We start from the raw sequence: 15,189 nt of genomic DNA on the forward strand, positions 1-15,189 counted from the left end.
ATACAGGATGGATGTCCAAGTTCTTTGCAGTCATGACCAACAAACAGGTGATGCTGGATGTAGCAGCTGGGAACTTAAGTTTCCTAATTACCATAATCATTGTTATTGTACGACAAAAAATTACTTTTTCACAGATTTTGAGTACTTTTATTTGAAACTGAAATGGGGTAGGTATTCCATCATGTCTTACATTATTTGTAAGACTGAGTAATCACTTCATTTTTGTATTTTATTTACTTATTTTGTGGTTTCTCTGGCAATGAAACTAATGTTGGTGTTGGGTGCAGGGAGCAGTATTTCTTAAATGGATAAAGTCCCTTACAACCACAAATTACATACATAATGATATATTGTGTTTACTTCTCATATCTCCAAATTATTTGACTGATGTGCAGTTCTGTAACTTTGGAAACTATTTCTTTGTAACAGTGACAGTACAGTGTCATCAAAACATTTATTACAAATACACATGTACATAGAAAATATAAACTCTGATAGCTACAACAACATACAAAATATTTTGTACATCATTTGCATTATTTACATATTAGGCACTTTTGTGACATCTTCAAAGAACAGACAGACATTGATTTCTTGAATTTAAGAAATTCAGATTTTCTGACTGATCATTTCTCATCATCAGCAGCAGCTACATCTGTCACCTGAACTGCGTCATTTGGAGACTTATACTGTTGTGATGTACCTAAGGAAACAATATGATTTTGGATATAACCATTTTCATAATAAAAGAACAATATTATAATTATAAGTTGTGTATAAATGAAGGATGCAGATGTCTCACCTGCAGGGACCATAGTCTTCTTCAGAAACATTTGGTACATTATATAATGAGCTAGGCCACATACTGCTGCTGTGGTCCCAAACCATTTAAATGCTTTAGTTCCACCAACCCATCGATATAACAAACCACCTATCAAACTGCCAACTGCATATCCTGAGAAATAAAGAAGAAATTTATTGAGTTAAGAAGACTGCCCAAACATAACAGTTTGGTCACCAGACACAATTAGCCACAGTTTTCTTATTGATAATACCAACATCTAAGCTGCCCTCTATGACTGAAGGAGGTTAAGTAGTGTAGGAGTACAAATTGTTCCTGCTCCTATTGTGTAAGGGAAACATGATTGTACACACTGTAATTGGCTACATTAGAGTACTTCTCCTGTAGTTTAAATGTGGAATACCCATTAAAGCTCTTTCACTGAATCAATTTTGATTCAAAGATGATGAATTTCTACAAAATTAGGTGCCTTGACTGAATAATAAATGAGGAGGTAATGAACTGAATTGTGAAAAAAAATGAATTTGAGGCACAACTTTATTAAAAGGAGGGATGAGTTGATAGGTCACACCTTGAAGTATCGAGGAAGTCAATATGATAACGGAGGGAAGCGTGGGAGGTGAAATCTGTGGAGTGAGTATTAGGATGAAAAGAGAAAGCAGGTTCATATAGAGCAGTTATTCAGAGATGAAGGGGGTTGCACATATTGTGTGGATTTTTCAGTGGCTGCAGACTGTTAGCATCTGATTTCTAGTTGGATTTTAAGACATATTTTGTGCCCCTCTTACCTATTATTAATTTTTTCAGTTATACTTCACTTTCTGTCAGTCCTGCTATATCATGTACAAAGTGGAAAATCAATCAATCAATCAATATCTCTCTCTCTCTCTCTCTCTCTCTCCCCCCCCCCCCCCCCCCACACACACACACCTCCCCCCCCCCCTCCTCATTGCCCATTTACTAAGCCTGTAGTCCTGTTTTCTGAGTACTGCCTGATTAAAAGCACTTCTTTCAAAGTGTGGATTCAATGGTACTGATGGTAGAGAGCACACCTGATCATCTTACATATCCCAACCTGCTTCTTGTTCAATATACCTACATGTCAATACTACTAATTCATAACATGATTTTCAAAGAACCCTCCTGTCCATGCACTTGACTGACTCACCCAAAATTCAGGACAGATGTTCACATTCAACATAATCAAACACTTTTCCAAATCAATAAAGGTTATGTGCATTGTTTGAGTTTTATTCAGTCTCTTCTTTGTGCCTGAGTTATTCATGAACACTGCTTTTATTTTTCTGCCTATTGTAAATCCAACTGACTTTCAGTAAGATTAGACTCTGTTCTTTCTGGGATTACTACAGTCCGTACTTTAGGTGGGTGGATTAGAATGCTCATTCTCTGGTGGTATGTTGCTTGGATGTGTTACAGCCACCTTACTTGGAGGGACGGGAAGTAACTGCCATCTGTGTCACATCTGCTGTGCAGCGAGCTACGTTAATTTAAGTATTAACCGTATTTTTCTTACTTGTCACTTCTTCTTCCGTGTGTTTTTGCTTTTAGGAAGCTTTAATTGTCGAGTGCTAATAATAGTGTTCCATGGATTTCGTGTGTTTTGAATACAGTCAGAGAGAATCCCTTCAGTCAACCATAGTGCCAGTAGTGCTAGTGTTTGTTTTCAATACAGGTCAGAGACAGGTAGTGCTATTTTCATTGTTTTCTACAAGAAGTGTCTAGCAACCACAGTTCAGCCAACTATCAGCCGCCTTTAATGAAGTAGCAGTCTAATTAAAAGTTGATTAACTCTCTACCGTAAATTGATTTCTTAGGATGGATAGGATGTGTAACTGCTGTGTACGGACGCAGGAGGAGCTGGCCACTGTTCGCGAACAGCTGAATGTGTTGATGGCCATGGTCAGCCGTCTTCAGGCTGCTGCCTCGGAGAGTAGCGGCAGTGGGGACTCTGGTGCGTCGCATGGTACACCACAGGTGTTACATGCTTCACCCACTGTCCCTGCTGTCGAGACATCTTCGCGGGTACCGGGCGTGATTGGGCCACCCTCTCCCCAAGGGGAGTGGCGGGTTCAGCGGCATTCGCGGCGCACGAGGCGGAGGATCAATGTGGAAGCTGGCCGTGTAGCATTGCCCGCTCTGCCTGTGAGTGGACATGTGGCTGCTCCTTCAGCAAGGTCTGAGCAGGTACACGGGGGGAGGGGTTTATTAGCTATTGGGAGCTCCAACGTTAGGCAGGTGGTGGAGCCCCTTAGGGAAATAGCGAAAAGGTCGGGGAAGAAGGCCAGTGTTCACTCTGTCTGCTTGCCGGGGGGTCTCATCCAAGATGTGGAGGAGGCCTTGCGATAGAGAGCACTGGGTGCACCCGACTGCAGATTGTTGCTCATGTCGGCACCAATGACTCCTGCCGTCTGGGTTCAGAGGTCATCCTCAGTTCGTACAGGCGGTTGGCGGAATTGGTGAAGGCGGAAAGCCTCACTCACAAGGTGGAATCAGAGCTAACTATTTGTAGTATCATTCCCAGAACCGATCGCAGTCCTCTGGTTTGGAGCCGAGAGGAAGGCTTAAACCAGAGGCTCAGACGATTCTGCGGAGATCTGGGGTGCAAATTTCTCGACCTCCGCTATCGCGTGGAGAAATGTAGGGTCCCCCTGAATAGGTCAGGCATGCACTACACTTCAGAAGCAGCTACAAAGGTAGCTGAGTACGTGTGGAGTGCACATGTGGGTTTTTTAGGTTAGAGAATTCCCTCCCTAGGCCCGACAAGACGCCTCCTGAGACGCGGCAAGGTAGGAGTAGGCAAAATGCAACAGGGAATAACAATCTTAATGTGCTAATAGTAAACTCCAGGAGTGTCTATAGAAAGGTCCCAGAACTGCTCTCATTAATAAACAGTCACAATGCCCATATAGTACTAGGGACAGAAAGTTGGCTGAAACCAGACGTAAACAGTAACAAAATCCTAAACTCAGATTGGAATGTATACCAGAGAGACAGGCTGGACAGTGAAAGAGGAGGTGTGTTTATAGCGATAAGAAGTGCAATAGTATCGAAGCAAATTGACGGAGATCCGAAATGTGAAATAATTTGGGTGAAGGTCATGGTTAAAGCAGGCTCTGACATGGTAATTGGATGTCTCTATAGGCCCCCTGGCTCAGCAGCTGTTGTGGCTGAGCATTTGAAGGATAATTTGGAAAATATTTTGAGTAGATTTCCCCACCATGTTATAGTACTGGGTGGAGATTTTAATTTGCCGGATATAGACTGGGAGACTCAAACGTTCATAACTGGTGGCAGGGACAAAGAATCCTGTGAAATTTTTTAAAGTTCTTTATCTGAAAACTACCTTGAGCAGTTAAACAGAGAACCAACTCATGGTGACAACATATTAGACCTTCTGGTGACAAACAGACCCGAACTATTTGCAGCAGTTAACGCAGAACAGGGAATCAGCGATCACAAAGCGGTTACTGCATCGACGATTTCAGCCGTAAATAGAAATATTAAAAAAAATAGGAAGATTTTTCTGTTTAGCACAAGTGACAAAAAGCAGATTACAGAGTACCTGACAGCTCAACACAAATGTTTTGCCTCAAGTACAGATAGTGTTCAGGATCAGTGGACAAAGTTCAAAACCATCGTACAATATGCGTTAGATGAGTATGTGCCAAGCAAGATCATAAGAGATGGAAAAGAGCCACCGTGGTACAACAACCGAGTTAGAAAACTGCTGTGGAAGCAAAGGGAACTTCACAGCAAACATAAACATAGCAAAGCCTTGCAGACAAACAAAAATTACGCGAAGAGAAATGTAGTGTGAGGAGGGCTATGCGAGAGGCGTTCAATGAATTCAAAAGTAAAGTTCTGTGTACTGACTTGGCAGAAAATCCTAAGAAATTTGGTCTTATGTCAAAGCGGTAGGCGGATCAAAACAAAATGTCCAGACACACTGTGACCAAAATGGGACTGGAACAGAAGATGACAGACTAAAGGCCAAAATACTAAATGTCTTTTTCCAAAGCTGTTTCACAGAGGAAGACTGCACTGTAGTTCCTTCTCTAAACTGTCGCACAGATGACAAAATGGTAGATATTGAAATAGACAACAGAGGGATAGAGAAACAATTAAAATCGCTCAAAAGAGGAAAGGCCGCTGGACTTGATGGGATACCAATTCAATTTTACACAGAGTACGCGTAGGAACTTGCCCCCCTTCTTGCAGCGGTGTACCGTAGGTCTCTAGAAGAGCATAGCATTCCAAAGGATTGGAAAAGGGCACAGGTCATCCCTGTTTTCAAGAAGGGACGTCAAACAGATGTGCAGAACTATAGACCTATATATCTAACGTCGATCAGTTGTAGGATTTTGGAACACGTATTATGTTCGAGTATAATGACTTTTCTGGAGACTAGAGATGTACTCTGTAGGAATCAGCATGGGTTTCGAAAAAGACGGTCGTGTGAAACCCAGCTCACGCTATTCGTCCACAAGACTCAGAGGGCTATAGACACGGGTTCACAGGTAGATGCTGTGTTTCTTGACTTCCGCAAGGTGTTCGATACAGTTCCCCACAGTTGTTTAATGAACAAAGTAAGAGCATATGGACTATCAGACCAATTGTGTGATTGGACTGAAGAGTTCCTAGATTACAGAACGCAGCATGTCATTCTCAATGGAGAGAAGTCTTCCGAAGTAAGAATGATTTCAGGTGTGCCACAGGGGAGTGTCGTAGGACCGTTGCTATTCACAATATACATATATGACCTTGTGGATGACATCGGAAGTTCACTGAGGCTTTTTGCGGATGATGCTGTGGTATATCGAGAGGTTGTAAGAATGGAAAATTGTACTAAAATGTAGGAGGATCTGCAGCGAATCGACGCATGGTGCAGGGAATGGCAATTGAATCTCAATGTAGACAAGTGTAATGTGCTGCGAATACATAGAAAGATAGATCCCTTATCATTTAGCTACAAAATAGCACATCAGCAACTGGAAGCAGTTAATTCCATAAATTATCTGGGAGTACGCATTAGGAGCGATTTAAAATGGAATGATCATATAAAGTTGATCGTTGGTAAAGTGGATGCCAGACTGAGATTCATTGGAAGAATCCTAAGGAAATGCCATCTGAAAGCAAAGGAAGTAGGTTACAGTACGCTTGTTCGCCCACTGCTTGAATACTGCTCAGCAGTGTGTGATCCGTACCAGATAGGGTTGATAGAAGAGATAGAGAAGATCCAACAGAGAGCAGCGCGCTTCATTACAGGATCATTTAGTAATCGTGAAAGCATTATGGAGATGATAGATAAACTCCAGTGGAAGACTCTGCAGGAGAGACGCTCAGTAGCTCGATACGGGCTTTTGTTGAAGTTTTGGGAACATACCTTCACCGAAGAGTCAAGCAATATATTGCTCCCTCCTACGTATATCTCGCAAAGAGACCATGAGGATAAAATCAGAGGGATTAGAGCCCACACAGAAGCATACCGACAATCCTTCTTTCCACGAACAATACGAGACTGGAATAGAAGGGAGAACGGATAGAGGTACTCAAGGTACCCTCCGCCACACACCGTCAGGTGGCTTGCGGAGTATGGATGTAGATCTAGATGTAGATAATATATGAAACTTTTAGTCACAAATATTCATTGGATTACATAATGCAATATGGTCATTGTAGGCCTATCATAATATGTAATTTGTTCCTTGCATTAGTTCTGTCAAAAGCAACTGATCATCATAAAATTATGTTATTTAATATAATTGAATGGATAAAAATCTACTCACCAAGTGGTGGCAGGAGAACATACACACAAAAGTTAAGGGAATGTGCGAGGTTTTGGAACCAGTAGCTCCTTCTCCTGGCAGAAAGGTTGAAGGGAAAGGAAAAGTGATGAAGGAAAAGGACTGTCAAGGTTTAGGAACAGAAAAGAGCACTGGAAAAGTTGCCCAGGACCCTGGGTCGGGGAGAGATACTGGACAGGATGAGAAGAAAAGACTGTTTAGGACAGTGTCAAATGATATTTGAAAACCTGAGAGCTTAAAGATGGATGATAGGGTAATATGCAAGATAGATATTACTGGTACAACATTAAGAGTCAATAAGAATGAGAAGCTAAGTGCATTGTCTATGGTAGATGCGAAGCCTACAAACATCATCTGCCTCAAGATCCCATCCCTGCAATGCAAACTGACCTAACACTCCTTAAAACATCAGGCCCCTCACAAGGACTAACACCTCAGCCCACAGAACCTCTTATCCCACCCAAACTACACACTCCCACCTTTTAACTTCTTTATAACATCCACAAATCTAATCACACTGGGTATCCAATAGTTTCTGGCTTCAAAGCACCAATTCCACATATATCTACCTTGTTGATCAACACTTGTAACCTATAGTACAAAGACTTCTATTTTTAGATTGTCTGAAATCTGTGCCCGTTATACTCCGCAGAACACACCTTGCTTGTCACCACTGATGCCACCTCCATCTATACCAATATTCCCTATGCACATGGTCAATCTGCTGCTGAACATGACCTCAACCAGCACCCATCTGATTACAACTTACGACGTCCTTTCAACTCACCTTACAGTCAACTTTATCCTTATGAACAACTATTTTACATTTGATGAGCAGACAACAAGTAGATCAGGGGCCTGGCCATGGGAACCAGGATGGCTCTTTCCCATGCCACCCTTCTCATGGGTTGCACAGAAGGGACTTTTCTGGGATTCAGTAGCCTTCAGCCCCTGATTTGACATCTTTGCCACATGGACTCATGATGAAGCTGACCTATTAAAATTTTTGGTATCTCCAAATACATTCTTCCAGTTAAATTTCACATGGCTCTACTCTAAATCCCATGCCAGTTTCCTTGATGTTTGTTGGTTGGTTTAGGGGAGAGGGGGAAGGGACCAAACTGTTAGGTCATCGGTCCCTTGTTCCCAGTAAAATAATTACACAAGGGAAAGAAGAAAAAGGACATATACAGCACAATAACAGGAGAATGGAAGAACCAGAAGAACAACAGGAGGACAACCAACACTACTATGGACAAAACAGGAAAAGAAAACCACAGAGAGAAGCAACACACAGGTAGAAGGGATAAAAGTAAGAGAGCAGATGACCATAGCTGGGTGACCACGTGAATAAAAAGGAAAAGCTAGCCACTCTGCAACACATTAAAACATCCACCCTAAAAGCATTAGAGTGGAGAAAACAAAGGGATGAAGGACATGCATGAAAACTTACACAGAATGAAAAAACCCAATGTCACTTATAAAATGTAAAACTAAATTAGCTAATGAGGCATTCTCAGCTAAAATTAATAGCAACAAGTCCGGTAACAGAAGAGTCTTTTGCAGAGCACCCAAAGAAGGACAGCTCGCCAAGATATGGGCCACTGTCAGCCGGGCACCACATTGACACTGAGGTGGGTCACCATGGCGCAGGAGGTAGCCATGTGTCACCCAAGCATGGCCAATGTAGAACTGACAGAGAACCACAGAGTCCCTGTGAGAGGCCTGCGTGGAGGTCTTCCACACATCCGTAGTCTCCTTAATGGCATGCAGATTGTTGTGCATACTGAGGTTATGCCATTCCGTTTCCCAAAGCCACAAAACCTTGTGGCATAGTACTGAATCCAGGTCAGTTGCAGAGAATCTGATCTCCATAAGCAGTTTCCGTATACCCTGTTTGGTCAGCCTGTTGGCAAGTTCATTGCCTGGGATTCCGATGTGACATGGAGTCTAGACAAACACCACTGAATGACTGGACCATTCCAGGGTATAGATGAACTCCTGGATGGTCGTCACCAAAGGATGACAAGGGTAGCACCTTGTTGGTAGCTTGTATGCTGCTCAAGGAGTCAGTACACACAAGAAATGACTCCCCAGGGCATGAACGGATTTGCTCAAGAGCACGAGATATAGCCACAAGCTTGGCAGTGAAAACACTGCAGCCATCGGGCAAGGAATGCTGTTCAATATGTCCTCCACTGACATACACAAAGCCGACATGATCATCAGCCATCGAGCCATTGGTGTAAACAACTTGATAGCCTCGCTACATGTCAAGAACCAAGAGGAAGTGGCAGCGGAGAGCCGCAGGGTTAACTGACTCCTTAAAGCCATGTGAAAGGTCCAAGCAAAGCAGTGGCCTATGTGTACATCATGGAGGTGTACATGAATGGACCTCAAGTATAGGTGGTAAAAGCAAGGACTTCAGTTCGGAAAGAAGGAATCGGACACATACTGCAATTGGAAGCCCTGACCTGGGCCGCCGATGTGGGAGATGAACTGCCATTGGTGGGAAAAGGAGATGGTAATTCGGATGTGCAGGAGAACTATGAATGTGTGCAATATAACTGTCCAGCAGCTGTGCATGCCTAACCTGCAATGGAGGGACTCTGGCCTCTACCAGGACGCTGGTCACCGGACTCGTCCAAAAAGCTCCTGTCACTAGGCAAACGCCACAGTGGTGCACTGGGTCGAGTAAATGCAATGATGAAGGTGACGCCAAACCATAAACCAGACTCCCCTAGTCAAGGGGGGATTGAACAAGAGCTCTGTAGAGCTGCAGCAGTGTAGAGCGATCTGCACCCTAGTTGGTGCTGCTCAGTCAGCGGAGGGCATTGAGGTACTGCCAGCACTTCTGCTTAAGCGGATGAAGGTGAGGAAGCTAAGTCAATTGGGCATCGAAAACCAGTCGTAAGAATTGATATGTCTCCACTACCATGAGTGGATCATCATTAAGGTAAAGTTCTGGTTGTGGACAAATGGTAACACGCCAACAGAAGTGCATGACACCTGACTTTGTGGTCATAAACTGGAAACCATGGGCTAGAGCCCATGACTATGCCTTGTGGATGGCTTCCTGTAGGTACCGCACACCAACACCAGTACCGGTGGAGCAGTACGAAATGCAGAAGTCGTCTCGTATAGAGAGGGTGAGATTGCAGCCCTACAGCTACTGCTAGACTGTTAAAAGACACTAAAAATAGAGATACACTTAATACAGAGCCCTGCGGGACCCCATTCTCCTCAATATGGGGGGAACTATGCGAGGCACCAACTTGGACATGGAAAGTACGAGGAGACAGGAAATTCCAGATAAAAATCGGGACCGGGCCTCGGAAACCCCACTCATATAATGTGACAAGGATACGATGTGGTCAGGTGGTGTCATACGCTTTTCGTAAATCAAAAACAGACGGCAACAAGGTGTTGGCATCTGGAAAAGGCTGTTCACATGGCAGACTCAAGGGACACAAGATTATCAGTGGTAGAGCAACCCAGGCAGAAACCATCTTGGCACAGAGCCAGTAGGCTATGTTACTACAGGACCCAACCCAACTGCTGACACACCATATGTTCCAGCAGCTTACAGAGAACGTTGGTAAGGCTGATGGACTGATAGCTATCCACATCAAGTGGGTTTTTCCCGGGTTTGAGCACTGGAATGATGGCGCTCTCCTGCGAGTGTGATGGAAAGACGCCATCGCACCAGATCCTGTTGAAGATCATGAGGAGATGTTGCTTGTAGTCAGACGAGAAATGTTTAATCATCTGACTGTTGATCTGATCTGGCTCAGGAGCTGTGTCAGGGCAATGTGCAAGGGCACCGAGGAGCTCCCACTCTGTAAATGGGGAGTTATAGGGTTCACTGTGGTGTGTAGTGAACGGAAGGACTTTCCATTCCATTCACTGTTTGAGAGTGCGAAAGGCTGGGGGGTAGTTCTCCGAAGCAGAGGCGCGAGTATAGTGCTCAGCAAAGTGCTTGGCAATCATGTTTGCGTCGTTAGATAACACACCATCTATGTTAACGCCGGGAACATCTGTTGGGATCTGGGACCCAAAAACTCATTTTATCTTTGCCCAGACTTGGGAAGGTGACGTATGGCACCCAATGGTCGAGATGTATCTCTCCCAACACTCCTGTTTCTGTTGTCTGATAAGCTGGTGAACACAGGCAAGGAGCCATTTAAAAGCTATGAGGTGCTCCAGGGAAGGGTGCCGCTTATGCCACTGTAGAGCTTGCCGACACTCCGTAATTGCCTCAGCGACTTCCGGTGACCACCAAGGGACCGTCTTTCACCGGGGGCACCCTAAAGAACGAGGGATAGCGTTTTCCACTGCAGAAATGATAGTTGTAGTTACGTACTCAAACACCACATTGATGTTAACATGTGGAGGAGATTCAACGGTGACAGCAGAGGTGAAGGCCTTCCCAGTCTGCCTTGTTTAAAGCCCATCTGGGCAGGCATCTGTGGGCCTGACGCCGGGGCAGTGACAGGAAGATGGGGAAGTGATCACTACCACACAGGTCATCATGTGCCCTCGAGTGGATAGATGGGAGGTCAGGACTGCAAACTGAGAGATCAATGGCCGAATATGTGCCATGTGCCACGCTGAAATGTGTGGGGGGGCCTTGTATTTAAGAGGCAGAGGACAAGTTTTGACAGTAAATTTTCAACATCTCTGCCTCAGCCAGTTAGCACAGTGCCACTCCACAAGGGGTTATGAGCGTTAAAAATCTCCAAAAAGTAGGAAAAATTTAGGGAGTTGCTCAATCAGCACAGCTAATGCGTTCAGGGGTACAGCACCATCTCGAGGAAGATATATGTTGCAGACAGTTATTTCCTGCGTCGCCCTTATCCTGACAGCTACAGATTCAAGAGGGGTTTAAAGGGGGCACAGGTTTACTGCATACTGAGTTCAGGACATAGACACAAACTCCACACGACACTCTATTATAGCCACTATGGTTCTTGTAATATCCCCTATAGCTGCGAAGGGCAGGGGTCTACATTTCCAGGAACCAGATTTCCTGAAGGGCAGAGGAGAAAGCACATGCAAAGCTTAAGAGTTGCCGTAGCTCAGCCAGGTGGCGGAAAAACCCACAACAATTCCACTGAATGATGACATTATCATGAGGCTGCGAAGGCATGAAGCATGCAAGGAGGCAGGTTATGCCTCAGGGTCACCTGCTGCCACCAATTGAGTATTTGTAGTCACTTCTATGGTGGATGAGGCATCAGTGAGATCCAGGTCCAGAGGGGACACTAAGATCTCCACCGCATCCTCAGATGCAGAATTATTAGGGAGTGGTGGTGTTGGACCCACCAGAGGGTACCAGCTTCAGGTACAGAGGAAGACCGTGAAGCTCTTCATCCAGCAGCTTTTGGCTCCTTGAGCCACTGGTAGGTGTCTGCAACGGCATTAGTGTTGACCTCGGGAGAGAGGGCGCCAAGGGATCCCTTCCACACGAGAGGAGCCGGAGGAGGCTGTTGCTTCTCTGGCAGGGGGAAGGGGACCAATGTTTGGGGGGCCCTTGCTCCAAAAGTAGGCGCTTTGGGAGGAATGGAGGAAGATATGCCCGCTACCACCAAGGGGTGGACGTATTCTGGTGGCCCGGAGGGCCCACTGTTCATGGCACAGAGTGAGGAGCCACTGGCACTTGGGACAGCAATGGTGACATAGCTACTGCATATGTCAACGTCAACCAAATGGGGTGTAATCTTTCAAACTTATGTTTAGCTTCTGTGTGAGTCAACCAGTCCACGGTCTTGTACTCTATGATTTTCCACTCCTTTTGTAGTACTGGGCAGTCTTTTGAGCAGGGGGAGTGGTGCTCTCCGCAGTTGATGCAAGTGGGAGGTGACACACCTGGATTATCTGGGTGCAGTGGATGTCCACAGTCTCGACATGTGGCACTGGAAGTGCAGCGGTACGACATGTGCCTGAACTTCCAGAACTTAAAGCACCGCATAGGGGGAGAGACGTATGGTTACATGTCACAGCAGTAAACCATCACCTTTACCTTTTCAGGCAATAAATCACCCTTAAAGACCAAGATGAAGGTGCTGGTAGCAACCCTGTTGTCTTTGGGTCCCCTGTAAATGTGCCAAATGGAATGAACACCCCGCCATTCTAAATTGACGCAGAGCTCGTCGTCAGACTGTAAGAGGTGGTCACAATGGAAAATAATCCTCTGAACCATGTTGAGGCTTTTATGGGGAGTGACAAAACAGGAATATCACCCAGCTTGTCACAGGCGAGTAATGCTCAGGATTGGGCTAGGAATGCTGTCTGAATCAAAACTGTGCCATTTCGCATTTTGGACAGTGTTGTCACTTCTCCAAACTTATCCTTCAGCCGTTCAATGAAACACTGAGGCTTCGAAGGTAGAAAGGAGTCCCCATCAGTTCTGCTTCATACTAAAAACCGAGGCGAATATTGCTCTCTCCGTTCTGTAGCTGCCACGGTATAGTGAGGGAGGGAAACAATTTAGGGTCATACCTGTCAGCATTGAATTTGATTTTGCCCTTTGTAGAGACTGCTGGTGCCATATGGTCACCAGCAAGAGATGACTTAGTCTGCTTCATTGCATGTCATCCGCCCTGATGCCACCCACTCTGATCTGGGGCTCTCCCCACGGGCACCACCCAGCCACAGCAAAGGCCAACTGGAATGATGGTAATTGCCAGCAGTCCTGACGCCTCAAGAAGACAGGCATCTACTCCTTGGCATATGTGGGGAGTTTACAGCTCAGGCATCAGCAGTGCGATCCCCGTGTTGTCAGGGAGTTACCAAAAAATGGGTACATGATGGCCCCACCACAACAGACTGGCTACTGCGCTGGATATTGGGCGCAGAGAAATCCAGTATTGTCATTGGGGTGAAAGAGGACAGGAGACAACAGAAGAAGATGACATACCCCGGGAAGTGTCCTTGTCCAAATAGTTGAATATAGCTGGAGATGCAAAGCCATGACTAAAGATTCAGAAGATCGAATACAAGGGCACTATGGATAACTTGTGTACCATGTAAGGCATCCTTCCCTATATGGACCACACTTCTGTAGAATTTTGAAAGTGGCAGGTCAAACCATAGAATTGGACCTGAACTCATAGGGCCGAAAAGTGTGAGACTCCTTTTAGTCACCTCTTACGACAGGCAGGAATACCTCAGGCCTATTCTAACCCCCGGGCCCACAGGGGGGATGGAATCTGAGCAATGTGTTTATGTATATTGGCTTGCAGATCAGATAGAGACAAAACATGTCCCTGGTAAACACATTCTTTTAGTTATCCACAGAGACAAATGCCACAGGGATTCAGGTAAGGTGATTTGCAGGCCATGCATCTGGAAAACTTCTGGAGATAACATGTTTGTGGAAAGCTGCATTAAGCAGATCTTTCACTGGGCAAGCAACATGTCGTGGTGCCCCATATTGCACGAAAACAGGGGTTTCCACACAGGTGGACTCTTCCATAGCAGGAATCACATGCCCTACAAGAAGGACTCTATAATATGTAGATGTCATGGTACACCTGACAGACCTTCTGAACGTAGGCTCTTCACAGAAGAATGGATTGAACATGTAGGTGCTTGATAATCCAGACCACACAGTCACAAATGGTGACTGTAATGGCTCTTCATGCACAATGCATGCAGTACTTCTAATTTAGCAGTCCAGTGTATTTCCCGTACCCTTTAATGTAAAATTTGCCTCGCCACTTCACTGAATATTGCCCAGCCATATGTCATCATATTATGGGATTGTTTTTCCTACTCATTTGTATTATCATACATTTACCTACATTTAGAACCAGCTGTCATCTACCAGAACAACTAGAAACTTTGTGTAAGTCATCTTTCTGTACACCACAGCACCCGTAAACAGCCACAGATTGCTGCTCACCCTGTCTGTCATAATTTATGTATACAGAGAACAACAGCATTCCTATCACACTTCCCTGGGGCACATCGCATGATACCCTTACCTCTGGGTAACACTTGCCATTGAGGACAACCTGTTGGATTCTATTACTTAAGAAGCCTTCATGGCACTCACCTATCTGGGAACCTATTTTGTCTGTTAGTACTATTGTTAACACTTTCAAGTGGGGCAGCATGTCAAATGCTTTCCAAAAATCTACGAATATGGAATCTGCCTGGTGCCCTTCATCCATGTTTCACAGGACATCATTGAGAAAAGGGCAAGCTGAATTTGCACAAGAGATGCTTTCTAAATCTGTGCTGATTTGTGGATAGTAGCTCTTCCACCTCAAGAAAATTTATTATGTTTGAAATTAGAATATGCTCAAAAATTCTATAACAAACTAATGTTAAGGCTGCAACTCTGTAATTTTGCAGGTCCATTCCTATAGCCTTCTAATGTACAGGAGCCAACTGCACTTTTTTCCAGTCACTTGGGACTTTGATCTGGATAAGAGATTTGTGATATATGCAATATATTAATACATATTTAAGGGATCAATACTCCCTGTAGAACGAAATTGGGATTCCATCTGGACCTAGCAACTTCTTTGTTTTCAACTCTTTCAGTTAATTCTC

General features: G+C 44.7%; 1 protein-coding gene across 2 annotated transcripts in view; it reads right to left on the reverse strand.

Annotated features, from left to right (window-relative positions):
* Window positions 1-415: 415 nt before the first annotated feature.
* The window catches only part of LOC124548964 (major facilitator superfamily domain-containing protein 6), a 225,648-nt gene continuing 210,874 nt past the window's right edge, over window positions 416-15,189 (reverse strand). For both annotated transcript variants that reach the window (XM_047125207.1, XM_047125208.1), the window contains exons 9-10: window positions 803-955; window positions 416-703 (exon numbers count right to left, since the gene is read on the reverse strand). In XM_047125207.1, coding sequence (XP_046981163.1) covers window positions 627-703; window positions 803-955 — 230 coding nt within the window. In that variant the 3' untranslated portion in view covers window positions 416-626. The remainder of the gene's footprint in view (window positions 704-802; window positions 956-15,189) is intronic.

The sequence above is a fragment of the Schistocerca americana genome, chromosome 1 (genome assembly GCF_021461395.2).
Source record: "Schistocerca americana isolate TAMUIC-IGC-003095 chromosome 1, iqSchAmer2.1, whole genome shotgun sequence".
NCBI classification, from domain to species: Eukaryota; Metazoa; Arthropoda; class Insecta; order Orthoptera; family Acrididae; genus Schistocerca; species Schistocerca americana.